We start from the raw sequence: 27853 nt of genomic DNA, 5'->3' as shown, positions 1-27853 counted from the left end.
CCCCGTATCTGAGTCAAGCTGACTGGTTAAGAGCTGCGGCGGAAAAGCGGCGCTCCACATTTAGTGGGGGCCCTCCCTGAATTATTCAGACGGTCCCGGTTGCAACAATCAGCATGGATATAGTCGCTCACTTCTAGACGCACGCAAACACACACACACGCACACACACCATTACAACCAGTGACGGCGGCGAGAGGGCAGGGAGCGTAAAGTGTTAGCGCAGAGCTCAGGTTGCCAGACTGAGTTGTTTCCGACTTGTAGTGCTTTGCCGTGCAGCCTTTTATTTGGTTGTGGCAACATCAGCAAAAACAAAAACCTAAAACAAAGATTTCACCGAGTTAATGGGAGTCTGAGTAGATTTGCCCCCAGAGGGAAGTTCTAAAGGACAGAAAGGGAAGCTGATATTTTTTTGTTGAGTTGTTTTATAAACTTAATACAACAATAGGGAGCAACTTTATTGTTCTAGTTCCTCAGCATCCCTTATATAAATGTGGCCATGTTGGACATTTTGTAGTTTGTGTTCCTTGAACGGTTCCTTGGTGGAAATTTATTATTCGACACATCCAGTTTTCTAATAGAAAACAAAATACAACAAAAACCATTTCATAGTTCACATAACTGCTTTCTGTTGTTGGTAATCTGCAAATAAAGTCTTCCCATCCTTTCTTTTCAGTGGGGATCTTGATTTGGCAGTAGGGCTGCTGGAAGAAATCTGCCTGACTCCAAGCACCTCAAAGCCCAGGTTATCGTTTGTCTTCAAAAAGGTCGTGGAATCTGGCAACGAAAAGGCCTTTGACAAGTGTAAGACACCCACACAGAGACGATGTGTACACGTTTAATATGTAAAAAGAACGTGGAGCGATGTATAAATGACGCCCAGCAGAAGCAAATATGTCCTGACCGGTGTGTGCTTGTTCCTGTTGCAGTGAGTGCTATGGCAGAGCGGCTAGCCAACCACTTTAACTGCTACATACCAGCTTTAGATCTCTTTTTCCAGCTGTTGGAAAATAACAGAATGGACGAGGCCAGATTCATGCTGGATGTGAGTATCTGTGTGTGTGTGTGTAAGAGAGCAACACTGTTACTGGAAACCTGAAGTATCACTGATATATTTTTTGCAGGTAGTTCTCCAGATTCAAAAATGGTGTTTGACCTTACATGTTGTGTCTTTTAGATTGGGCGGTGAATCTGTCCTCTTTAACTTTCAGATTAGTTTGATTGCGATCCATAGAGGTTAAGCCAAGACAGTTATTGTGATTCGAGGAAAATCAAGAATCAGTGGAGACGAATATAGAACTTACTGAACTTTGATGGTTTCACCTCAGAAAGTGTGGCTTTCTGGTCAGATTGTTTCTCATCTTATTCATTAATCTGAACAAAGTGAATGAGTAAAACAATCTGCTGCTGCTTTTTCAGATGTGTGTCAATATATATCCAGCTTAGCTTTGATTTCTCTTTTTTTGTAATAATTTTAAGCATTTTGAGCAAGACATGGTCTATTTTTGACCACTTTGCAAGTGACAACATTAACATTAATCTACTCTACCCCACGCTCCTAAAACAACAACAACAACAAAAATATTAAACTAGGATTATCTGAAGTAATGCATATTGCCCGCCGCCTGTCTATAAGGACGTTTAAATCAAGGATCTCCTGTGATCAGTTAGCACTCAGAGTGTGTGATGGGGATGACTCTCAGCTACCACCAGACCCAATTTAAACTCAGGATCCATAAACATTTAAAGAGTTTTAGACATTTTGAATTAAGTAGATGCACACACAATGATTATTTCATTAAAATCTGCCCTGTTTCGTGAGATATTTTGCTAACAGACATATGGATAAACACATACATGCATTTACATGACTGCCCGCCGTCCTTGGCGGCAGCTGACGACAAAACCAAGTCGACACGAGACTCGATGATGAATTTAATCCACTTGTCGATGCTCAGACTCACTTTCTGACTTATTTATCCAGCTTCGCGTTTGTGAGAAGAAAAGCTCGCCCTCGTTTTACCCGCTGAGCCCGGTGGTCTGACACCGGCCGTCTGCTGCTTCACTTATTTATCTCAGTTCATACATCACAGCTCAGTGGCTTTTCATCGAGCCCTGGGACATGAATATATGACAGCGGGCTTCAGGGTGGAGGAAACAAGGCTGCATGAGGGACGATGAAGCTCCAAAACACATTAAGATAAAACCATTTCTCTTTGTTTACTTCCTATAGTATAGTCTGTCTGTGATCGACCACGTTACAGACACTGAATATTACTTACATCTCAACTTGGTAAAATTCATGGCTTTTTAATCACCAACTGCAGAAATCAGTGTTTCCGCTCATTGAATGTTCTCTATAACACTCCATTAACAAGAACTACATTTGGAGTTTCAGGGTTTTTTATTTTTATTTTTTGAAAAGAAGCAAAAGAGTAAAGCAAGTACAAACAGAGTAATATGCAGTTAAACATGTTTTATTTCCAAATTGTTAAAAACTCGATTAGAGCAAGAACCAGGGAGAATTTGATCTGCTTTAATTTACCTGTAAAGTCAGTACCGTCGTCCCTTTTTCACAATAAATGGCTTTTTTTTTTTTTTTTAAAAAACTCAATACTCTGTTAATGTTGGAAACCCTGGGACAGAAATATAGACNTTTTTTTTTTTTTTTTTTGCATCGAGAGCTCAACACGGAAACGGAGAAAGTCAGCATTTGTCCCTCAACTCTCCCTGACATCCTGAGTGATTATCCCTTTTAATCTTTAAACAGGGATGTCTGACTAACATGCATGTTAATGAACAGATACATTACTTCCTACTCCCTTCTTTATTATTATTTAAAGGCTGACTAAGGTTACAGGATTTTAAAGCTGTAACACGCAGTCAGCTCTCCAGTTTCTCTGTAAGAGGAGAGGAAGATTGGAAAACTAACTTCAAAATGTTTTTTAGACTAAATTCAGGGGAGACATTGTACTTTTTATATTTATAAATAAATTTAAATTTCTCTTTTGAAACATGATTTTTCCCCTCCTGTTTTAATAAATCCCTGTTTGAGGTATCACTACATTATTTTCCAGTTTAAATCCCCTTCACACTGAGTTTTACTGTATTTATCTGACATAACTAACGATGACTTTACAAACGCAGCGTTTACAAGCTAAACTCAAGATTTTTCTGTTTGACTCAGAAACATTTCAGATTTAATGCATTAATCTTAATAACTGTAACAACTTTCTGCGTTTTAAAAATCTGAAATTAGAGTAAAATTAGAGTAAATTTCCCTCCTTTCAAAGTACAGAAGTGGATCCCTGAATCTGATCAGGTTTGGATTAATGATTAATTAATAATAAAGCCATTAATCATAAAAATACTAGCAGTTTTGGCATTTTTCTACTACATGAGTTCCCCTTTGGGATCTCCAGCAGCTACAGATTTAAATCGGCTCACATGCTATGCGAGAATAATAAATGCTTTTTAGATGTTTTGGTGATAAAACAGAATTTAAAATCTAAAGATGAGATTAAATTAGAAATGTACACAAAATTAAGGAATCGCCAACAAAATTAAAGTAACAAAGGCAGCAGAAAGTTTAGTTTAGGATGTTTAGAAACTAATAATCTAATCTTATCGAACTGGTTTAGATAAAGATTAGTGTAAATGTGAACCGGTGTAAACATCTGAGAGAAACACTTGAGGTGTTTTTTAAGCTGTGAAGAAATAAATCATTGATCAAAACATGAGCAGCAAAAAACAAAATCTTTCTGCTCTCAACAAGCAAACGCTAATCTGAAACATGCTCTCCTGTTTGTCTCGTAGTTAAAGTTGGAGTTTGAAGTTTCATGTCGAGGCCGGAGCCAAACTGGCGCTCCGTGGTTTGTTTTAGTCCCCCCTCCCTCCCTCCCTCCCTCCCTCCCCTCCGAGCTGCTCCTCCTGGGTCACTGGAGGGTAGCGGCTATAACTCCTCCATCCCATCATAAGTGAAGCAGGACCAAAACTCTGAAAAGCTTTTAAGTAGGCGAGCAGACTGTAATGATGACAAGGCTATCAGGAGAGAAGGAGGTGAGGCCGGTGGGGAGCAGGAGGGATGAAGGCAGCCGTTAAGGAGGCGAGCGCTTTAACAAACTCCTCTACAACTGCTTACGTGCTGGAACGGGTCGTAGAGGAGGAGGAGGAGGGAGGATTCCCAGGGTGCGCAGGGCTTTTAGGCGGCGTGTGCGAGGAGTGGGAGTAGACGGCAGGCCCGCTCGGTTGTAGAGTGGGGAAATGTGGCAGTGGAGGGGAAACGCACAGAAGAGGAGGCGAGTGAGAGCGTGAAGCTTCAAATGTGGAGACGGAGACTCGGCCTAATTGCCTGATTGTACTAAAGCCATTCTGCCACTCAGTGACTCAGAAAGGCTGCTGCTTTCTTTGTGTGTGTGTGTGTGTGTGTGTGTTGCAGTTAAAACCCTCGCATGCCACTCGCTTTTAATTTCGTACGAAGCGGAGGAGGAGTGAAACACGTTAGTTGACGACTAGTTTCGAGTCAGATCTCACTGATGTTCAGCCAAGAGAAGCAGAAAAGGCTCAGGATCCAGCTGTGTTAATGCATCTGCTCCCCAAACAAGTGAGGAGTTTTTATGATTTTTTTATTAGTATTAAAAGGACACAAATATCAGTCAGCTGTAAGATTTCACAGCTCGTGTGTTTCAGAACTCCTGAATCCCCCCTCAGTAATCCTCATTGGTTATCAGACCATTGAATCTATTCTTTCTTTTATTTGAGCCTTAATTTCTCTAAGAAAAGTATACAGGAAATGATTTTTTTTTTGTTGTTGTTGTTGTTCACTGACAAAAATCAAACAAATAGAAAATGTGACGCCAGCGACACAAACCAAAAATGAACAAACAAACAAAGTGAGAAAAGTTATAGAATCGTCGCCTTAAATCAAAATTAAATGTTTTTTTTTTTTTTTTTAAGAAAGCTCACTGAAAACAACTGACTGAAGCGATGCGCAATCAATTCCCCCCAAAAAATGTATGGCCAAAAGAGCATTAAAATCAAGAAAAGCCGTAAAAGAGACATTTAAAACAAATGACAAATTAGTTAAAATACTAACATCCTTTAGTTCAGTTAAAAAAAAGCCTAAAAGGAGGAAACTCCACCTTCATTGTTGTAAAGGTTTCAGTAGATTGGGGCCGACTTGATGACAGCTGAAAGCTCCAAAGCTTTTAGGCCACGATCTCCTCCACAAACAAACACTTGTTGTTCACTGAGGAGCTGAAGACTTTTCTCTGCACTCTGTTTATGATGCTACCTTATTGTGCAGAATGAAAATCGTTCTTTACAGTCGTATACTCTCTGTATCATCACAGACATCAGCTTTCCTCCTCTGACTGGAAACAAGCTTTATTATTATTATTATTATTATATTTGGCAAATGGGTCAGAAAAACTGTTTCCATCAAACTCTATAGCCCACTTGGCTGTAATGATAACAATAAAAAGTTGCTATAACTTACTGAGTTTTATAGATATGGAGCTAAAATCTCGTGTGGTCGTAGCTGAGAGTCATAATCAGAGCACATGTCGCTATATCGCATTCAATAGTGTATATATTCTTAAGATTTGACCAAAGAAAATGTAATAATTTTTTAAGATAAGAATCTTTCTTTAGAGTTCTAGCATGGAGAGTTAAGAAAAGTTAAGCCTTTAAATTGTAACCCTTTTGCTGCTCTCCCATTGTTTATTTTTCTGACTATGATGCTGTCATCCCATGGTGCACTTGTTCGAATGTTTCCTAATAAAATGAAGCTGGCTAATAAACAAACTAAAAGTCATTTGCAATTCAGGTAGAGCAAAGTTACCAATTTAAAGGTTTCACTGTTTTGTGTGTTTTTTTTTTTAAGAAACTCTCACTGCTGGTTAATGACCACCCAGACATTGTCACAACAAAACATATGAACTAGTTGTATCTACTTAATATATCCCCCCTTTTCTTACCTCACCTCATGGACTAATTTAAGCCTCGAAGCTGAACGAGCAGCTCGGCCTCAGCCCGCTCGTACGTTTCCAGCGAGCAGCTGATTTGGCCTTTACGGCGGCTAATTGATCGTAATTATGCTTTCTGATGAGAAAAGTGCTGTACATTTAAATTCTCAAAGAAACGAGCAGTTATTAGATCCATAATTATCCTTTAACCTGCGGCTAGCCCTGCGCGTATAAGTATTCCTGCGAACGCGTGGGTGTGCAGGAGTGCGTGTGAATTTATATACTGAAACTCAGTGAAGAGCACAGGTTGGAGAGTCGTGTTGACCTAAAAAAAAAAAAAAGTTGAGAGGATTCAGCGTTATTGCTCCTACTTATGTCCCGTTTCTGGTCTTTTCTCGTCTGGTCGCAGCGCTGTAAAGGATTGGCCGAACAGAGCAACTTCTTCATGTCGTTTATGTCTTGGAAGGCTCAGAAACCTGGACAGGTAACGCCTCACCATGTCACTCTGTGCTCATTAAACGGTCTGATGTTGGTTTAATCGCCCTCTTATTCAATATTTACTTGTTCAGCTGTGTTCAGATTCATTTCTAAGTTCCTTTAACTAACAGAAAAGTTCAAAACTAACCTTACAGATCTGCCTTTATATGCAAATATTAGATGTAAAAGCATTTTTTTTTTAAATGGCTCATCTGATCTGAGTAATTCGGCTGCTAATATCTGTGTTTTATAAAAAGAAAAGAGTGAAATTGCAGGAAACAATCATTTTGCTAATATTTAAAGGAACTTTGTGTTCAGTTAATAGAAATATTCACATGGAGTTCATTCATTCATTGCCATTTTACAGAAATGGATGCCAAAAAAAGGTTTTTTTGGTTTTAAATTAAAGGACACTTTTCGGTCTCGAACAAATGCTGCATTTTTCGTTTTTCTTCGAGTAAATCTTTGCATGTGAATATGTCTCGTTTTCCTACAAGAACAAATCTTTGTGCCCGCAGGTTAACACGATCAGGAACCTGATGACCCTGGTCCCAGACTTTGCTGAGGAGAGGGTCCTGTATTCGTACTTGATGAAGGCTATCGGTAAGACAAGACACGGCCGCGTCAAGGCAGCAGGCGGCTCTGATCTGTGTCTGAGTCAGCATTAACAATGCAGGAGGTCAAAGAGTGTGTGTGTGTGTGTGCAGCCAGACGTTTCAGGGGTTAGAAGAACACATGTCGATTAATCTGTTCTCACTCCTGGCTAGCCTAGCGTGCTAATCTCAACACGTTCTGCCACTTCAGCTTTTTACTTCACATGTTTTTCCCACTTCTTTTTGTACTCTCTCTCTTTTTTTACTCTTATTGACATTTAACTCTCCATATTTTCCTGTCTTTCTTTTCTTTTTTCACTCTATCATCTTGTGGCATCACAGATGATTTAATCATTATTATCTGGCTGCTTGGCCAAGGCTGCCGAAGAAAAAGTTATTTTTCTTTTCCTTCTCACACCAACTGTCTGCTTTTTATCTTTTCTTTACACCCATTTGTTGCAGGTTTACAAGTAATGATAATAATATTGATATAACTGAACACACATGAGATTTGGTTTCCTAAAGGAGGCTTCAGCATCAATAATTCAAAGTTAAAACCTGAATTTAGCTTTCAAATTAACATGATTTCTGCTTTAAATAATTTCAAAAGTGTTAACTTTTATCAAAAACTACATGCATATCATCTCCAGATGTTCACATATACTTGTTTAAAGCTTCACATGTACATAAGAGTTTTGTGGTGGGGTTTTTATCTTTCTTTTTGTTTTTTACCTGTCTCGTCTGACAGCTCAGGATGAGGACTTGGCTTCGGCCAAAGCTCTGCAGAAGGAGATGACGGAGAACGGGATTCCTTTGGACGAGCTGACGCTCAAACGGCTGGCTGTGCTTTACCGTAATGCCGGAGAGGACGTACCCTTCACCGAGCCCCCCGTGAGTCACTGACACACACATAAACACACATAAAGATGGATCCAGACAGTGAGGATGTAGGAGATGGAAGGATACTTCATTGGATCGAACACCAGTGATCAGTCTTTTTTTGACATTTTGTTGGTTAGACTGATTTTACTTGTTCCTATAATAATAATATTAATAATAATGGTGATACAGCATCAAACCATCTGGAATAATCTGGTTAAAATCAGTTTAACAGCGTTTAGAAAGTGTATAGACAAGGCTATTAAATAAATAAATGAAATTCAAATATGTTCTTTATGGACTCCACAATCTTCACGTTATAAATATTGTTTACCTAAACATGATACTTTTGTAGACTGTGCCTTTTTAAAGTTTGATTCAAAAGAAGCATTTTGAAATCATTCTTAAGGGTTCTTCTTTTCTACAGCCAGAACTGATGTAAAAATACAAACATCCTCCAGTGTTTGGAGTCAGATTTAAAGGCTGATCGAAGTGACTGGTTAAATTAAGAAGATGGGTGTTGATTTTGTGTAAATTTTAACAATCTAAATCCAATAAAAGTCAGTAACTAACACACACCTGTTGCTGAGGTATTCTGTATCACAGCCTGAAGCAGCTAACCGGAGCGGGCAGGGGGGACACTTTGTCCAGCCTTTGTCCTAATGTGGACCATCGTGTGGGAATGTGAAGAAGCAGTCCTGCAGCTGGTGGTGTGTGTGTGTGTGTGTGTGTGTGTGTCAGAGCTGATCCCCTCAGGAAGCTGAGTTCATGCAGCGTGTTGTGCCAGTGAGATGGTGTCACTGTAGTAGCCTCTCTTCTTTTTCTGACTCATAGTGTTTTTGAGCATTTCAGCACATTGAACATTTTGTAAGCTGATGTAGCCCTATTTTTGGCAGCGGACACACACACACAGAGTCCTTTCAGCAGCTTCACTCTGGTGCCGTCCCCTGGAGGCAGGTGTAGACCGCAGCCTGACTCTTTACTTTCCCATCACTCACCTGCAGGATGAAGATAGAAGGAGAAAGGAGGGGGATGAAGGTGGAGACGTTGCTGCATTATTCACAAAGTGTCAGGGTAGCTAAGTGACGGCTGGCTTTATCACTGGAGGAGAGGGGAAGAGTTACAAGGAGAGGGAAAGGTGAACATTCAGGCTGTTCAGAAGTTTTGGACAAATAGGCAGAAGCTCTCCTGTGTTTGTTGGACTTCGTCCTCTCCGTCTTGAAACGTTGCTTTTGCCTTTTTGTTTCTAGTTGTTTTCAGCTCTGTGGGAAAACCTGCACAAATAAAAACGGGGGGGAAATTCCAGCGAGGAAATAAGTTTCTGTAATTAGGCTGAAGTGACGCTTTGAAACCGTGCCAGGATCGCTCTGGCTTCATTTATTATTTTTATTTAAACGCCATTAATTACTGGAGTCTTGCTCACATCGCGAGGAGCCGGCGTAATCGCTCTCACCTTCTCCTCCCTCCAAAAAACAAAAACACCCAGCGCAACATTTCAGCTGGATCAAAACGCTGATTAATTAGTCAGGAACAGAGGCAACGAACGGGCGTGTGCATTCGGGGAGCACGCTACAAATCCCTTATTTGTGTCTTAACAAGGATTTAAAGATGAAACGAGACAACCTGGTTGGAGACTGGAGACTATTTAGACGGACCCGAGAGGGCTCTCACGCTGCTCAGGGTTCTGAAAGATGCGAGATAGAAACACACACACACACCTTACAGGCAGACTGAGCATGTGCAGTTTGTTTGTTTGTCACTGAATTGTCTCCCTCTTTCTTCTTTCCAGGAGTCCTTTAAGTTTTACGCAGACAAGCTGAGAGAAAGGTCTGCCAAAATCCAGGCATCGGCAGAGGAATAAACTCATCACATCCCCATTCCTTTGTCCAAATCCCTCCTGATTTAGTTCTTGTTTTCTCCTCTTTTTTTTTTTTTTTTTAATACAAGTTGTTTGAGCTGAAATGTTGAATGTTTTGTTGTAACTTATGGGTGTTTAAACTATCCCCTGTAATAGCAATGATCCTGGCAAAGATGTTGAATCTGTACAGGACTATTTACGCTAATAAATGATGAGTACATCAAAGTATTTTTTGGTTTTATTTTGTTGTTTTAGCTTATTTTTAAAGTTTTACATTTAGATCGAAACGTGTCGGATGCAGCTCAGTGGTGCAAAATAAAATTGAACTCATTATAACATAGTTAAAACTACAATTAACAGTAAAATATAGATTTTCCCCTCAACTTTAATCACCTGACTGCCATAGTTATGTCACAGATGTAACCTAAAGATACAAAAAAGGCATTTTGATCCAGCGTTTAAATTTATATACACACACGCAAAAAATATCTTTCTCCAACGGCCTCAGTATGATGGTTAGATGTCATATTTTGTGTACTTTTCCATGTTATTTAATATATTGGAAAAATGGCTTTTGCTTTCGATGTTTTAAGGAATTACATGGAAGTTCATAAATGTTCCTCCGTCATTAAACTTTGAACATTTCTGCTGAAATTAGAGGAGTTTAATCCCACGTGTTTTAATTTTTTATACCCGTTTTACAGCCAAATCAGAGTTCAGGTTTGGTTCTTTTTATGACTTTTTCATGATTTTAATGCTATTTAGGGTTTTTGTCAGCACATATAAATATCTAAAATGGCATCTTAAAGCGTGATCTGATAAGCCGAGACAAATTCTTGGATTGGTTATTTAAGAATAATTAATCTAGTTATAACATATATAACTCCTTATGTTTTCTTCTTTTTTTTAACTGAACACAGATAAATATGATAGACTGTGTCCTTGTAGCTTTTCAGATTCATGTCTTCTTATTTGTTGTTTGTTTGTTTTATAAAAACTAAAACATAAAAACTATTCCCACGGTTTATACACATTTGTGATATTAATAGAGAAGGCTTTTGTCCGTATAAACACACAAATAAAATAACACTATCGTCAGTATTAGGTCAGAAAATAGAATCGTTCTTGTTTGTTAAATCTGAGGGTTTTTTGTAACTTTGAGTACGTTTGTAGAGGAAACGGAAAAAGGAGGATTTGTAATTAAACTGCTTTTAGTTTTTCATAAGGAAGTTTACTTGTTTTGTAATATTTTAAGTACGATAAAGTATGTGAACACTTGAAATTGGGTTTCACAAAAATCAGTATTTACCAGCATTTTGAGTGTCTTGTTGGATCTTTTAAACATTTGAATTAGCGCCTTAAAGAAACCAGAAACTTTATCCCAGAGCATCAGGTGCCGTCAAACAGGGTTTTGTTTCACCACAAACCTTAACATTTTTTGGAGCGTAATAAAAGAAAAAGAAGGAAGTTATTCAGTTAAAAAAAATAGATTTATAAGATGGTTCTTCTACAAGGCGTTTTATCTTTACCTTTAATCTATAACCTGACTCATATGTTCATCATTTGTATGTCCAAATATTAAAAATACAGCTAATTATTTAGGTAGTTGAGCTAAAAGTGTAATTCTTTCAGTGAAATTGCAGACAAAAAATCCGAAAGTAAACTAATAATGCCCTGAACATAACTTAAAAGCTCTTATAAAGTTTTTAGTCAAACCAACTGTAGCAATGCTGACAAATGTGGTCATAAAAATACATCTACATTAAAATAAAGGTCCAACCCATTCACTGTCACAGAGACTTGCTTATTATGAGCATCGAAACTTGCCTTTAATTCGCAGCATTTTAAAAATGATTATCAAAAACATAAAAACAGCCCCACACTCATTGATGAGTGCAGGTATTTTCAAACCAAACAGATAAAAAAGTTTATTTTTATCCATTTTACATTCATCACTACCACTGAATGAGAGACCTCTTTAAGGTTTCCTCTTCTTGGCGTTAAAGCGTTAGCTCTTCAGATTTGTCCTCAAAGTTTTCTGTTTCTTTAATTCAAGTCGTTGGCGCTGACTAACGCAGGCGTTGGGTGATGTTTTAAAGAGGACTGGGCGGACGTCAGTGTGTTGGCTCGGGCCGTGGAGTTCTTAGAGGATTCAAATTAAAAACCAGCGACAACTTCAGCTTCTAATATTTTAGAGGTTTGTCCATTTTGCTTTTGAAATATTAGAACGAACAAGTTTAAGGAGCTCAGTGTTGAAGAAGTTTTTATAATGACTTTGCAGTGAGTCTACAAGCAACAACATGAAGACAAAAAACACTCAGATCAAGTGATTTCAATTTAATGCTTTACTAATTTGGACTCAAACAGGTAAAACATTCAACCGGCCTTTGCACCAGTGCAAAAACACACACACCGTACTCTACCTTCAATCTATGAGGACACAACAAGTACAAGAGTTTTCTGATCAAGTGTGACTTACTAAATCTGTACTCGGCTTTTCTTTTTAGTGCTCTACACTGTGACACACATTGTTACAGTAAGCTTAATAATCTTCCATATAAAAGAAAAGATAAAGCTGCTGGGGGGAAAAAAAGGACTGAAAATGGAACAAGGAAAAGCTGCAGATGGATATCTGCCAAAGTAGAGCTCTAATCATTTGCCATGACAGAAAAAGCAGGAGAAAGAAAGAAAGAAAGGAGAAAAAAAAATCATCTGGATGTCACTGCAGTGCTTTGCTGCCACCCAGCAGCAGACCGTGGCACAGCAACATGTTTTATCTCAATGCAAAAAGTTAGTTTTTTTAAAACAATTACAATAATTTCCAATATTCCCACCGAGAGTCAAGAAGGTCATTTAAGAAAAGGATCCCGAGGCCAACATTAAAGAAACTTTTTCCCCTTATGTTCTGTTTTTGTTGTTTTTTTACAGTAAAACATGAAAACAAACCATATAATTCATAGAGTGAAAGCTCCGAGTCGAACCAGTCGAACTAGAACTTTAACAAATACACTCTCTGATGAGCAAAAACGAAAGAAAAAGTGTGATTTCAGGCGGGTTTCGGTCTCGTTGTTGGAGCTGGCGCCGTCCTTCACCAGTCCTGACTGGACTTCTGCTTGATGAACTTGAGGCACAGAAAGTAGAGCAGGATGAAGCCCAGGTAGATGGCCAGCAGCACCAGGTAGCAGGAGAACAGAGGGTACTGGTTCATCTTCATGGCCTCCACCACCTGAAAGAGGAACATTTGGGCTCAGTCACCAGTTAATCTGAAGTCTGTGTTCTAAAACTGGAAACACTGAAGGAGATTCTGACTATTAAATGAGATTGCAGTGTTCTTACTCACATGTATGCCGTCAACATTGAATGTGAAGTTTCCGATTGTGACGGGGTACTTATTGCCTCTGAACTGCACCTGCAGCATCCCATCAAAGCCCCAACGCATGAACGAGGCATAGGAGAGCCACGAGGCCACTGGAGAGTACAAAACAAAACAAAACATGCACAGTATTGTATCTCTGTCTTTGCACATGTTCTTTAGACACCAAAGAGAATGAACTCATCTCCCCACCGAGCCACATATTCTCCAGGCTGATGACAAACCCTCCGGTCAGGTAGAAGACCGTGAACAGAGAGTTTCCTGTGAAGGCAGAGATCTGCAGGGTGGGCAGCGCAGCAGCCACGAACAGAGCCATGCTTCGGCTGCAGTAGACCATCAGCCACACCAGCAGGAAGTTGAGCAGGAAACGGTCTGGAGCCTCGTTGAGCCCTGCTAACCAGTAGATGGGCAGGCCATAGACCAGGGTGAAGGCGCAGTGTTCGGGGAGCTCCCCCAAGACCTGAAAAGCACAGATTGCGCCTCCTGAAACGCGCACCCTCTCAGACCTTATTTCGCGTACTGTGTCGCACCCGTGGAGCGAGACTGACCCCTGCAGGAGGTGAATTTGAGTCTGTGTGGTTTACCTTTGCAAAGAAGTACGGGGTGACGGAGTACATGCCGTCCTCCAGCTCGTGGTAGAGCATGGCCCTCTCTGTGTGACCTGCAGACAGCATCCGTCAGTCTGTGCTCCGTAACCTGGTTACACTTTCAGGTCGACATTTAAATGGGAATCTATTCTATATCATCTCTTCCAGACTGATTTTTTTAAAGATCCAGATTTGTAAAAAGTGGATAAATGCAAATAACATTTATAAATAATTAGGCACATTAAACCCAAACAAATAGCATGTATAGAGTATTTTATCTGATTTGTTGCTTAGAAAAAGCTGTATGTTATTGTTGTGGCAATGCTTGGTATGTTCCTCACACTGAAGAATATGTGAAATATTATTTTTATCCTTCTGTCTTATGCAAAAATATCCCATATTGGCACAAGTACGATTCCTGAAATCTAAATACATGGATGTGGTTGTATAATAAATTAACATGTGTTGGCTATTAAGAGCAGGTTTTATCTGAACGATCATGTTCTGAATATATGACACCACATTTATCTCGTTTGCTCCATCAGAAAAAGAAGATAAAAGAACGTCAATTAAATATTAAGCTCCTCTAAGAGTTTTAAAACGTTTGTCCTCATTAGTGTTCAAGTTAGCTTTTATCTAGCATAGCAAGTTGTTTGTTTTAAAAAGTTTCTGTTGCTTTATCTGGTAAAAGATAATATATTTCGTAGAAAAAGACTAAGATTTGGAGAAAAAATATCTACGTTGCAGTTTATGTCTGAAAAACGATGGTAGTTTACCCCTGTGTGTTCATGATTAAAAAGGTTTTTGTCAAAAAAACCAAAACCATGCCTCAGAATCAGTGTGATCTGTGTGATCTGTGTGATCGGGACCATCTCCAGGCTCACATTTAGCTATGACGTCCAGCACCACAGCGAACGGGGTGAGAGCTCCGATCATGTAGAGGAGGGCCACTGTGTCCTGGATGTTCAGACGCTCTTCTCCAGCCCCGAAATACAAACAGCCGATCAGCAGTGACATGAGGAGGGCCTCGAAGCCGTGGACCAGCAAGGTGACCAGGTCTCTGAAGTCATTGTGCATGTGACGCCTGACGGAGAGGACAGGTTAGACGCTGTGTGTCCCTTTGGAGTGCTCTCATGCGTCCTTCTGTGTGCTCTCACCTGATGAGGATCGTGAACTGGTTCAGTTTTCCCGGCAGCTTGTTTCTTTCTTTGGAAATAGTGATGAGTTCGTCTCTACTTCTGCTCGTCTGCTGGGGACTGCAGGACATAAAGGACAGAACGTTAGGATCTGAGCTGTATTCACAGCTATAACTCACCCATAAAGATTATTTAAATTCAGAAGTGGGTTTCTCACAACATGACTGGGTTGCAAGAAGTTGATTTGTCAGAGGGAAGAGCAAAATGTCAAACTCTGCTTCTAATAAATGCAACATTGGCTGTTTTCGATCCAAAATATCCCTTAGACTCCACGGGCACTGAAGGAGGACACTGTGAACTAATTATTGAAACTGTAACAATAAAAAAAAAAGATAATTTCTACTTCTAAACTAGCTGGTGCAGTGAAAACAGGAGAAATAAAGGAGGCCAAACAACTAACCTGTCAGTTTGGGTTGCGTTGCTTTCAGCTGGTTTCCACATGTGGTCGTCAGTGTCTCGGACCTTTTCTTTAAACTGCTCAGACAGAAGTCTGGCTTGCTCCAAACTCTCTGCCTCTCGCTCTGGATTGCGCCGGTCTATACTGATCAGATCAACTGGACAAGCAGTACAGAAGTGTGATAAAGCCACTTACGGAAGCCAATCGAATCCCTAATGTTCTCAAGAAGCCAATAATAAGTGTGAAGTGATGAAAAGTAGTGTTAGGACAACCGCACTAACCGTAGAAGTCAGAGGGATTACAGTATCGTGGGCAGGGGTACCCCAGAGCAGTGAAGTAAGGCACCATGTCTCGAGCTGCACCGCAGTAAACGGCTGAACCGGAGGAAAGCAGCACGACCAGGTCGAAGAGCTGGAAGATGTCCGATCGAGGCTGGTGGACCGACAGCAGCACCAAACGGTTCCCCTTAGCGAGGCGGGACAGGGTGATGACCAGGTTGTGGGCAGTGAAGCTGTCCAAACCTGAAGTGGGCTCGTCCAGGATTAAAATACCTGCAAGAAACAAAACTCTGGTCACTAAACGTTGAAACAAACAGACAGGACTTTCTGCCTCAGTCTAGTTAAAAAGGCCATTTTATCATTTAAGTCTAATGATTATATATTATGAAGGTTTAGATGCACCTATGTTCAAAAAACACATTTCTCCTCCCCCACTGTGCATACACTGTAGCTAAAGCACCCATTTAATTTTGGGTTTATTAGCTCAACTGTAAAGATCCACATCTCCTGAACTGTTTAAAAAATCTCTGTAAAGAAAAAGAATAAATGCATACAAATACACAACATATTACTTCATACTAACGTTTCATATGCATGAAGGCTATGGAGAACCTCAGGGTTTTCAGATTTATGTTTTCATGTTTCTCACCAGGGTTCCAGAGAAGCTGAACAGCTATACTGACTCTTCTTCTCTCTCCTCCTGAAACTCCCCTCACGTGGTCGTTTCCCACCCTGGTGTGTGCACACTGTCGCAGTCGCAGTTCGGCAATAACATCATCCACCTGTGACGGACCACATCAGACACGGGTTTGAAACGTTTCAGAAAGAGGCCCATCTGTGGGAATCGCTGGATTCTCGTATTGCTCCTGATGATCTCACTCGTTTGTCCCTCTGAGCTTGGGTGAAGTAAGTGGGGAGCCTCAGCTGGGCAACGAAGCTGAGCGTCTCCCGGACAGTGAGGTGGGGGAGAAGGCGGTCATCCTGGCGGACGTGGGCGATGCTTTTCTTCACCAGCTGTGGGGTGTTGGGCTTCCCGTTGATCAGCACCTGACCAGAAGTCATTGTGCCTCCTTCATCCCGGCACGTTATGATATCCAGCAAAGATGTCTTACCGCAACCTAGAGGACAAGTCCATAATAAAGACACTTTAGGCACAGAGAGACAACTTTCTGGAAAACATGTTGGACATTTATTGAATATCCTTTATAATAATAAATTGCACTTGTGTAACATCTTAGTGCATCATTGCTGTGAATTAACGGTTAAATACATCAATTTTCCCAATACAAAAAACATATTTTGTTTATATAGTATATTACTGTAAATGCAAAGTGTTATGTGTATATCTGTATACTGTAGTTTTACAGTTTAATACAGCAAATTTTAACAGTAAAAGTACTTTCTCTTTCCAGTTTTTTACAGGAATTACAAAGTTTTGTGGAGATATTTTGGCTATGAATTACTGTGGTTCTGTGAAGTTGTGGTACTGTACCATGATCGCATCATTAGTTTGTTACCACTTTAAGAAATACTCAAATACTCTTATTAGGAAAACCTTTATACCAACTAGTGGCAATAATTGAAGAAAAAGTCACACTAGCTAGTCAAAATCCCGTTCTAGTAGCCCAAAAGAATCCTAGAAACTGCAGCAACTAAACTTTATGTATCACCTGAGCTGCCGATGAGTGCCAGCATCTGTCCGCTGCGGACTCTCAGACTCAGGTTGTTGATGGCCATCTGCTTGTTTCCTCTTATCTCCCAGGGCAGTTTGAACTCAGACAGCCTCTCATACCAGGGGATCTGAGCCGCCGTGTCCACCTACGGGAGCACGCACATCGACACGGCAAGCTCACATAAAACATGAGGTTCACAAAGAGGTAAAACCTGCAGTTAAAAGTCACCTCGTAATGCAGGTTGTTGACTTCCAGCTCATTGCACCCTCCGCTGTAGGTGAAGTACAGACTGCTGTCCTCTTCAGACGAGAACAACTCTGTGTCTTGATGCTGTTAAAGATGAGAAGACCAGTCTGTGAGTTTCATTCAGGCTGAATATTCACAATAATTGTATTCATTTCTAAGAAAAACAAAATTAAAACTATAACAGTTAAGTCTGCAAGAAAGAATGTATGGTCTCGTTATTTATTAAAGTTCCAGATTTATTATAGAAAATCATGCAGAATTATTAATTAGATAATGCTAGTTAGCTTGTCTGGCTTTGCACATATGAGTTAATGAATGTCCAACTGGGAAAAGATTCTGCCAAAAACCATTTATAACTAATCTATCCAATGTTTAGCCTTGCATGTAATTCTTTTTGTATTGGCATGCACATGGAAAGAGTTGCTTAAGAGCTTTTTTGGGATCAGAGTTGGAAACTTACACTATTATTGCTGTTAGGTAATGCCTAAATATTCCCAATTAATGCACAGATATCCAAGTGAAAGTGAAGAAAATGCCTGGTTAATAATAAACATTTAATAATAACTCAATCATTGCAAATTTCTGCACAATATAAGCCACTTTGCTATTTTTACCAGAGCATGGTTAAGGCATTGGTTTTGGAAATGACGAATTAAACAGAAAACATTTTTAGTTGATAATGCACGCAACTGAGCTGTGCTTTTCTAAACTATGGTTTTAAATCATGGTTGTTGAATTTAGCGAGTACAATCCAGTAATAAAGGACGGAAAACAGCCAAGGAAATGATTAAGGAAAGGAATGAACCAACAGCAAGTTAAGGTACGAAAATGTTTAGTTGACCTGTGAAAAGCTGTTTTTGTGACTGAATCCAGTTTCTCGGTCCATGATGAAGATGATGATGCAAGTTTAGTTCTCCGTTCTGCGGTAAACTCCAGTCCAGCTGAAGATCTCTGACAGCTCACAAGCCTTCTTCCCGAAGACATCCAAGTTCATGTCGTGTCAGTGATTCACCCTCTTCGTCCTGCCAGTCATGGCTTTTCTAGAGGCAGTCCACAATATGAGGACCGAGGACAGAAAGACAAGTCTGTGAATCCACTGAACTGGAATGGGCTCTTTTTTTCCCCTCTCTCCCTTCATTTGCCTTTACACAACTCCAGATCAAAGTTCTTTGAGATAACACAACGTTCGCTGTGTTTTTATGGTTCTGAGAGACACCACTGACCTTCCACTGCCGCTCTGCGCAGAAACAAACTCGTGCGCCGCTGTCGCTCGGAGGCGAAGAGACATGAACAGATTTTATGCAATGCAAGCGGTGGAGCCGGACAACGGGCCGCACGTTACAGAGTCCTTCAAGTTTGTGTCCGAGGCGAAGAGGGACGTGTGGAGGAGAGGTGGAGAGGAGAGGACAGAGTCGTCCTGCTGTCTCAGTGTCCGAAAGATCTCCTACACTGTCAGGTAAAGGCTGCATGCAAACAAAGAACCAAATTCAACAATATGTTGATGTACAGCTAGTTATTAGGCACACATGCAGGTTGGTCTGAGTCAAATTAACTGTCCTTAGAAATAAATATGTGTGTGCAGCAGGAAGACCTGCAGATCTTTATTTACAATAGGAAATAATCAAATTAAACTATTCTTAAAATACTGGCTGTGTGTGTGTGATGACTTAGTGAGCGTGTTGGACCTTGGTGGGACCTGCCCTCCTTCAGGAAGCGATGGACCCGTCAGATCCTCAACGACGTCTCCTTCCACGTAGACAGTGGGCAGATAATGGGCATCCTGGGCAACTCAGGTTTGTATTCACCTCATTCCAAAAAGCAAAGGTTCAACTTGAACAGATTTTGTGATGTTTTTTTTATTATGAACAGATCTAGAAAGAGCTCCAAAGTGGTCAATTTAAAACACAAAAACAGACAAACTCAGGAGCCAGGGTGAACTCTGAAAAAACATTACAGATTTTATTGCACAGCTCTAGGAAACTTTATACGAGTGTCTGATATGAGCACTTTTATTTTACGCTGCAAACCTCATTTACTCTGTGCGTGTATCCACATTACATTGTGAAGGCTCGGGGAAGACAACGCTGTTGGATGCCATCTCAGGGAGGATTGGAAACAATGGCAGGCTGCTGGGAGAGGTCTTCATTAATGGCAGGAAACTGAAGAGAGAAGAGTATCAGGACTGTTTCTCCTACGTCCTGCAGGCAAGACGCACAAACACCCAAATGTGCCACATAAACACAGAAGTTTAAGTCGATTCGGCCCATTTTAAATTTCACTGGAACAAATTATATAAAAAAGGAGCTGCTGCACAAAACTGCCAGTCTAAGAGTTTATCTGAGGAAAAAAAAAAACCTTTAACATAATGCCTAAAAATATTGTTTAAAATGGCAAAATAAATGAGCATTTCGCTTTTAATTTTTGCACACAAAAGGAGAAACGCAGACGGTAGTCATACAACTAACCTCCATAACGTATTAGATCATATAGAGAAAGAAAAAAAAACACCCATTTACTGAAACTCCAAAAAGGCTGCCCTGGCCTCTTTATGAAATTAACTTAAGACCCTCAATAGCCTCCTCACACACCTAATCTCTCAATGAGAGGTGCTCATGTGTATCAAAAGCCTGAATTAAAAACGCTGGTTTGAAAACTGGCTTTGCTTCTTTAGAAATCGTCTCTCTCTTCTCGCTGATAGCACACACACACACACACCCCTCTGCTTTCTAAGCCTCGTCATTAACTTCCACTGCTAAGCCATAGATGAGGAGGCGATACGAGCTCCAGATATTAAAGTCGTTCGGATGAGAGAATGAGGAGGAGTGGGACTGGGAGGGGGCGTCCATTGTTAATAGAGGCAGGCAGCAGATTCAGCTGCTTGGCGTGTGTGTATCACAGGACGATTTGCTCAACAGTCATGGACATAGAAGTAAGAAGCACACCCCTGAATAACCTAAAAGGATGTGTGCCAAGTGAGCAGGGATGTGCTACAAAAACAGCACAAAAATGACCCAAAACCTTTAATTTTATGCCATTGAGTGACAAGATACATTGCACTGATCCACACAGGAATAAAACAAAACTGTATTTCTTTTATAAATCCATCTTCATCATGTCCTTTTTTCTTTAATTCACTTTTTGTTGTGAATGTGAAAGGTGCAGTGCCTTAACAACAATAAAAAAACAAGAAGTACTATAGCATAGAGAGTCTGAGAACAATTCCCATTTAAGGATGAATAAAATGTTTGTTAATTAATTTCAGATTAGGTAAAAGACCTTAACATGGCCACTCTAAGTAAGAATGAGGACTTTATTACAACTTTAGATTTATTTACCTTCAGGTTCAGTTAGCTGGGACTGGTCTGCCTTACTGCAGCTCTTCTTCTTTCTTTGTTTTAAATACTTTGTTTTGTCCTTGCTTTTGTTTTCCAGAGTGATAACTTGCTGAGTTATTTGACGGTGGAGGAGACTCTGACCTACACAGCCCAGCTGGCCCTGAGGAAACACTCCGCAGAAGCCATCAAGAAAAAGGTCACTTTTTAGAGCTTTTACTGCTTTCTCTATTAAAAAAAAAAATCTCTTAAGGTCTCAGCCTGTTTAAAGAAATGAACATAAAATTGAAACAGCCACGGTTATGATTTAGGAATGTTAAGTTTATTAGGTTATGATTTTTTTTCACGCGTGCATCAGGACCTCTGAGGTTTTAGGCAGTTTGTTGCCTTTAAAAGGGAAAAAAAACTACATTTATGAGAGTTTATTCTTTTTTTTAGTTGTTGTTTTGATCCAGAATAAAACAAAACATCCTGATCCTGCATTTACTGACTTAGGATTGCAGAAAGTGCATAAATATTTCCATCTACCGACCATTCTACTGCCTCTTGCCTTCTAACCTTTGACCTCTGGCTCGTGTTTAGGTGTCAGCGGTGATTGCTGAGCTGAGCCTGAGTCATGTGGCGCACAGTGTTATCGGAGGCCGCATTTTCCCAGGAATCTCCGGAGGCGAGAGAAGGAGGGTCTCCATCGCCAGCCAGTTACTTCAGGATCCGCGTGAGTTCTTCCTCTACAGAGAAAACTCACAGCAGTTTTACAAACACATCACAGGGGCTGACATTAAAAAAAACTAAATCTGCAAATTCAAACCATAACAAGGTGATGAAAACTGAAGTTTTCATCTGCACCAAAATCCACCAAAATGTACGACTCCTAAAAGAAAACAAACTCAAATCTGTGCACTTTGATAGAGCTTCGTATATAAACTGCAGGGGAAAAACAAAACTTTACTTCTGACCGGCAAAAAGAAAGTTTCCAACTTGACCTGTGTCTCACCTCAAGAGTTTCAAAGTCCGCACGGGAAGAAAACAAAAGTATCTAAGTAGGATGGGAATAAGGAAAGGACAGAGGAAGGGACGGAGGGAGAGATGGAGAAGAGTATTAAAGGACCGGGTTATCACACCATGAAGGGAATGAGCAGAGACCAACCTCGGTGTGTGTATGCGCTCCTCCCAGGTGGAGTTTATCAGGTTTATAGTCCTCCAGGGAGGATGGAGGGTCTTCGTCCTCATTCAGGATTAAATGGCAACGAACACACACACACTCACACAGAGTAATGAGAAGTTCCCTTTCGCTGCCTCTCCAATCAACCAGGAAATGAATTAATCTCACAATTAAGGCATCTACTAATTCCACTCCACTTTTATAATGCAAAGAGGCAATCTTTTAATTGTCCTAATTAGAGTAATTAACTAAAAAAAAGAGAGAGAACTCACTTATCTTCACAAGTTTCGGCCCCACAGAGAGCCCCGCTTGTGCCACTTAATAAGAATGTAGAAGTTCGAAACTTCGATGAAAAAAAGAAAAGTTATCGTCCAACCTTAAACTCGTGCTCAGTGTTTCACAAACCCGCAGAGACGGCCATGAGGTCACTGGGATGGTGTTGTTGCAGGGGTGATCCTATTGGACGAGCCGACCACTGGCCTGGACAGCATGACGGCCAATCAGATCGTGGTGCTGCTGGCGGAGCTGGCCCGGAGAAACCGTATCGTCATAGTAACCATCCATCAGCCGCGCTCCGAGCTCTTCAGGGTGGGTTTGAGGATGAACAGGAGAAAGAACAAGAGAAACTCTCCTTTGAAGGAAAAGTTTCCATTTTAACAGGTTTTTGCATGTGTTCACTGAAGCTGTTGTTATTACCTTTAGCAGAATAAGAGTTTTGATTTAGGAAGATGTATTTTACTAATCAAGAACAGCTGGAGAAAGTATTGCAGACAAATGTGTTTTTTGACCCTTGGGTGACTTATGTTGTTGTTCATTCGATTGGTACAGTGCCTACAGAACATTTCCACATTTTGTGACATTACAAAACAAACTTCAAAGTATTTTACTCTGATATCTCTAACTAAAATCCTGAATTGCTTTTAGAAGTCACCTAGTTTGTAAACAGAGACCAGCTGTGAGTAATTTAGTGTCAGTTTTAACTACAGCTGTTCTGTGCAGAAGACATTAGTGATTAAACTGCATCATGAAGACAAAGGAGCACACCAGACAGGTCAGGGATAATGCTGTTGAGAAGCTGAAAGCAGGTTTAGGCTATAAAACATTCTCCCAAGCTTTGAACATCTCACTGTTCAATCCAACATCTGAAAACAATGAAAAACTACCACTGCCCACCACCCTGAACACATCCCCACTGTGAAACATAGTGGTGGCAGCATCATGTTGTGGGGTTGTTTTTATTTCAGGGGGGACTGGGGAGCTGGTCAGAGGTGATAGGAAGATGGATGGAGCTAAATATGGGACAACCCTGGATAAGAACCTGTTAGAGGCTACAAAAGACTTAAGACTGGGGCGGAAGTTCACCTTCCAGCAGAACATCGACCCGAAACATCCAGCCAGAGACGGAAAGAAAAGATATTATCGTGTTAGAATGGCCCAGTCACAGTCCACACCTAAATCCATCTGAGAATCTGTGGAGAAAACTGCTCACAATTTTCTCCATCCAATGCAGCTGAGCTGTGAAGGAGATTGGGCAAAAGTTTCTGTCTCTAGACTGGCAAAGCTGGTAGAAACAACCCCCCCCCAAAAGACTTGCAGCTGTTGGTTTGACACATAAAATACTTTGATGTTTGTGATGGCAAGGTGACAACATGTGGAAGAGTTCAAGGAGAATGAACATCTTTTCAGCACAGTGTAGAATAAAGTTATTGGTGAATGTGTGCTTTGGACTTCCAGGTGTTCAGCAGGATCGCAATAATGAGTCGAGGAGAGCTGGTATTCTGTGGGCAACCAGAGGAGATGGTGGATTTCTTCAGCCAGTGTGGATACGAATGCCCAGAGTACTGCAACCCTTTCGACACCTATGGTACTGTCCTCGTTCAGTTGTATCTAAGCACGCGTTTTGCTCAGTAACAGAATACAACTAAAAAGCGGGCTTGTTTGCGGGATGTGAAAACAGTTGACTTCACCTCGGTGGACACGCGCAGCAGCGAGAGGGAGGCGGCCACATTCAGCCGCATGCATGAGATCACCTCATCCTACCAGAGATCTGCCATCTACCAGAACATGCTGGACAAAATGGAGCAGAGCCTGCAGATATCAGACAAGCCGGCAATCCCCTTTAAGAGCAAAGATTCACCCAACGGCGCTGCCAAGCTCGAAGTTCTGTTCAGGTCGGTGCCGTTCAGGACGATCTGACTTAAACACCTCTCTCTGTGTCGTCAGGACTTGCTTTAACACAAGAGTAGCAAACATTTTCCAGCTTATCGTGTCCTTTTGTGCCTTGTGTTCAGGCGCACAGTCAGAAACTTTTCCAGGAACAGGATGGGGGTCCTCATGCGTCTGTTCCAGAACCTGATCTATGGTTTCTTCGTGGCCTTCTTCGTCATGCACTTGGACATGGACGTCACCAAGGGGGCCGTGCAGGACCGCATCGGCATCATCTACCAGTGCGTGGCCGCTCCGCCCTACACAGGCATGCTCAACGCTGTCGCTCTCTGTGAGTCCCACCAACACCACAGGCTTACAGTACTGTGCAAAAGTTTTAAACCACCTCTAATTTCTTTAAACTGGGTGTCCTTGGGGTCAGGTTTTTCAAAGTTTCACCTAGGACTTCGGCTGCTTTTTTCTCTCACCTTCTGTTCAGTCCTTGCACCTGATCATGACTCCATGATGTGCAGTGCGTTTGCACAAAAAAAGGGAATAATTTAAACAATTTAAACATTTCAAGGCACTGATTTTCCTCTAATTTTCCACAGATCGCAAACAGCTTGAGTATCTGTGGACTATTCTGGAGGAAATAAGTCAAATACATGCGGTTTAAGGGAGTTAAAAGATCCGCTGTGTCTGACTCTGCAGGACGATTTCAGAGTTTGTGTTTCGAGAAGTGCCTCAGTTGGTGTCTCTCTGCAGAGTCTGTGAACTTTTCTCTGCTGGGAGGTCAGTGAACCCGAGTACTTTTTAACCTACAAAGCTGCACTGCTGATATTATTCAGATTATCAGTGAGCACAGGTTTGTAAATCCCACTGGTTATTTGTTTTTATAGCCACTTCAGGAGAACTGGAGGCAATCTGAAACAATAAATAGACTCTCCTGCCTATGAACTCAAGTCAGCCCATGGTCCGATGCACGGATTTCTTTCTTTGCTGCCCGCAATGAACGCCAAACAATATAACAATCAGCAAATAAAGAGATAGAGGAAAGTTGCTAAAAGTCAAATCACAGCATTTGCTCACCTCTAATCTGCACTTTAATACGAGAACTTTGATTTTAGAATTTTGATTTTTTTTTTCTCTCTTCATTAGAAAATCAAAACCACAGCAGAAGCACTACTCTCAGAGTTTTTTTTTAATATAATATATGAGAGATATTTGCTCTATTTCTAACATTCATCCACAGATACGAGCGGACTCTAAAACTGTTAAAGCTCTAGGTGTCAGATAAAGAGGAGAAAAGATATGATAAGAATTATTGAGCAGAAGCAGCATGAAGATTTGTTTATCATTCTGTCCTTGAATTTAGAGATAACACCTGATAGGCTTTTCTTTTTTACTGAACTGCATTTTTCGTTGAAAGAAGTTTAGTAAATCAAGAAGATGGACTTCTTGGAACAGGCGTCTCTGGTGGTTTTTTTAAATTATTTGACTGTAATTTCAAACTTTCATTTTAATTGTGCCATCAATGAATTAGGCACAAAAAGGTTACTTGAATTATTTGGGGTTTTTTTTGTTTCTTTAATCAACAGACCCTGCGCTGCGAGCCATCGGTGACCAGGAGAGTCAGGATGGTCTGTACAATAAATGGCAAATGTTCCTGGCCTACATCCTCCACATCCTGCCCTTCAGCACTATGAGCATTGCCATCTTCTGCTCCTTTCTTTATTGGTAGGTTAAAAACACCTATGAAATGTTTAATTAATAAGTTTTTGTTTTTAACAGTCTACTTTTTCTTTTTTTTTTTTTTTTTAATCTGTGCTTGTTGCTGATTCTCAGGACGATCGGGATGCACCCGGAGAGTTTACGCTTCCTGTGTTTCACTGCTGTGATTCTGGTGCCACATATTACAGGTGAAGGTCAAATGTTCATTTCTCCGCCTGTGAGACGTTTTCACACACAAACTCTCAAGAGCAGATTTACAGCTGCTTTCTCTTCCTTTAGAGACAGAAATATTTACATCAGACAACAGTTTTCATCCTTTTCACATCATTGTAGTAAAAACTGAGAATAAAAATGGATGTTTGACTTAAGCAGAACTATGTGATGTCACATTATTAGTTCATTTTTTTCCTTTTTCTCAGGTGAGTTGTTGACCGTGGTGCTTTTAGGAGTGGTCCAAGACCCCAACATGGTCAATACTGGAGTGGCTTTACTCAATATTGCAGGAATCCTGGTGGGATCTGGCTTCCTCAGGTTAGACACGCCACTCTGGTTCTTTTAACAGGGAAGGTGTTACAGCAGTGACTGTGAACATTTTTCTCCTCCCAACAGGAGCATCCAGCAGATGCCCGTGGTGTTTCAGTGGTTAAGTTACCTGACCTTCCAGAAGTACAGCTGCGAGCTGCTCATCGTCACCGAGTTCTACAATCTGGACTTCACGTGCAGTGAGTTGATCTCACCACGACACGGTCCCGCGTTTCTGCCTACAAATGAAAGGCGACCTTTAGTAGCCTAACTATGTCTGGCAATAAATCAGAAACTAAAAACTTGTCTTAGCATTTGACTATTTAGAGCAGGGGGGCCAACCCTGGTCCTCGAGGGCCACCATCCTGCATGTTTTACTTGTTTCCCTGCTCCAACACACCTGATTCAGTGGTTAAATCACCTCTTCATGTTCTGCAGAAGCCTGTTAATCACCCATTGATTCAAATCAGGTGTGTTGGAGCAGAGGAACAAGGAAAACATGCAGGATGGTGGCCCTCCAGGACCAGGATTGGCCACCCCTGATTTAAAAGTATCAATGTTTTGACATTAAAGTGACAGATTTTGTGAATATAGTTGGCTTGCTGTGGCTCTTGGTAACATATATATATATGCACAGTATATATAAAAATGACCAACATTTATATTTATATGCTGTCATTCTCCTGACGATCCTTGTGTAACTTTTGATATTAAGACTGATTAAGTATGAGTTCAATGTTCAAGGATCCCTGGCAGCACATGTAGTAACACAGACTTTTTGAAAAGCTGAATCTGCACTTTAAAAAAAGAAAATAAAATAAAAACCTGTCCTAAATCATCCCTGGTTTCTGTGTTGTTTCAGATGCATCAAAGCCCTTACCAGGAGCGTGTATGGTCACTAAAGGCAATCAGATCATCGACCAAGGCTATCCTGGAGCTCTGTCTCGATACTTGCTGGACTTTATTCTCCTCTACTCCTTCCTCCCCGCCTTGGTTCTGATGGGCATAATTAGCTTCAAAATCAGAGACAAGCTTGTGCACCACTAAAGCCCCGAACTGTTTGTAGCAGAACACTCTGTTAAAATGAAAAGCTGCACTTTATTTCTAATGATTTCCAATGTGTCACAACCAGGGTAACAGCTGCTGTTAGCAATATCTGTGGGTCTCTAAATGTCTGTCATGTTAAAATGTAATCCAGGAAAAAAAAAAAAAATGTAGCAGGAACTCCAGAAAAAAAAAAACAGCCCTGAGTATTTTAGCGGGCACCTGAATGCCCCTGACCTGACTTTATCCACAATAACGGCAACATTAAATTGAGGCCAAAATGCAGTCACGCAAAGGTAGGAGAGATCAGGAAGACGGCGTGGTCTGAAGATGGAGCCGGTCCAACAGGTGAGAACGTAAAGTGCTCAGTGACAGAATACCGAGAACTCAATCAGCA

At 40.8% G+C, this 27853-nt stretch overlaps 3 protein-coding genes across 3 annotated transcripts in view; 2 read left to right on the top strand and 1 right to left on the bottom strand.

Annotated features, from left to right (window-relative positions):
* Positions 1-9998, top strand: part of lrpprc (leucine-rich pentatricopeptide repeat containing) — a 54892-nt gene extending 44894 nt beyond the window's left edge. Inside the window, exons 33-38 of the mRNA XM_017432147.3 lie at positions 674-801; positions 927-1042; positions 6373-6447; positions 6959-7043; positions 7782-7924; positions 9702-9998. Coding sequence (XP_017287636.1) covers positions 674-801; positions 927-1042; positions 6373-6447; positions 6959-7043; positions 7782-7924; positions 9702-9773 — 619 coding nt within the window. The 3' untranslated portion in view covers positions 9774-9998. The remainder of the gene's footprint in view (positions 1-673; positions 802-926; positions 1043-6372; positions 6448-6958; positions 7044-7781; positions 7925-9701) is intronic.
* Positions 9999-12097: 2099 nt separating this feature from the next.
* On the bottom strand, positions 12098-18621 carry abcg8 (ATP-binding cassette, sub-family G (WHITE), member 8). Its single transcript, XM_017431732.3, has 13 exons — positions 18362-18621; positions 17503-17604; positions 17272-17419; positions 16481-16719; positions 16251-16383; positions 15605-15874; positions 15327-15480; positions 14888-14986; positions 14615-14814; positions 13728-13804; positions 13336-13603; positions 13111-13238; positions 12098-12996 (listed from the first exon to the last, which is right to left on the bottom strand). The coding sequence occupies exons 1-13, from the start codon at positions 18404-18406 to the stop codon at positions 12859-12861; spliced, it is 2001 nt and encodes a 666-aa protein (XP_017287221.1). The 5' UTR covers positions 18407-18621; the 3' UTR covers positions 12098-12858.
* A 90-nt stretch (positions 18622-18711) lies between these two features.
* Positions 18712-27623, top strand: abcg5 (ATP-binding cassette, sub-family G (WHITE), member 5). The gene is made up of 14 exons (XM_017431722.3): positions 18712-18976; positions 19192-19313; positions 19588-19724; positions 20953-21051; positions 21435-21567; positions 22463-22602; positions 23749-23878; positions 23972-24185; positions 24306-24511; positions 25758-25896; positions 26005-26078; positions 26310-26421; positions 26500-26612; positions 27275-27623. Exons 1-14 carry the CDS (start codon positions 18720-18722, stop codon positions 27457-27459), a joined length of 2061 nt encoding a protein of 686 aa, XP_017287211.2. The 5' UTR covers positions 18712-18719; the 3' UTR covers positions 27460-27623.
* The last annotated feature ends 230 nt before the right edge of the window (positions 27624-27853 follow it).

The sequence above is a fragment of the Kryptolebias marmoratus genome, linkage group LG22 (genome assembly GCF_001649575.2).
Source record: "Kryptolebias marmoratus isolate JLee-2015 linkage group LG22, ASM164957v2, whole genome shotgun sequence".
Lineage (NCBI taxonomy): Eukaryota > Metazoa > Chordata > Actinopteri > Cyprinodontiformes > Rivulidae > Kryptolebias > Kryptolebias marmoratus.
Note: the sequence above shows the minus strand (reverse complement) of the source record. Positions and strands in the feature narration are given on the sequence as shown.

Excerpts from the sequence above, each read along its gene's own strand:
- abcg8 (XM_017431732.3), bottom strand. The coding sequence starts at position 18,406 with ATGGACCGAGAAACTGGATTCAGTCACAAAAACAGCTTTTCACAG. Across the intron at positions 17,420-17,502 it reads TCAACAACCTGCATTACGAG|GTGGACACGGCGGCTCAGAT; the intron begins GTGACTTTTAAC and ends GTGCTCCCGTAG. Across the intron at positions 14,815-14,887 it reads CAGTTCACGATCCTCATCAG|GCGTCACATGCACAATGACT; the intron begins GTGAGAGCACAC and ends CCTCTCCGTCAG.
- abcg5 (XM_017431722.3), top strand. The coding sequence starts at position 18,720 with ATGGTTCTGAGAGACACCACTGACCTTCCACTGCCGCTCTGCGCAGAA. Across the intron at positions 23,879-23,971 it reads CAACCCTTTCGACACCTATG|TTGACTTCACCTCGGTGGAC; the intron begins GTACTGTCCTCG and ends ATGTGAAAACAG. Across the intron at positions 24,186-24,305 it reads AAGCTCGAAGTTCTGTTCAG|GCGCACAGTCAGAAACTTTT; the intron begins GTCGGTGCCGTT and ends CCTTGTGTTCAG.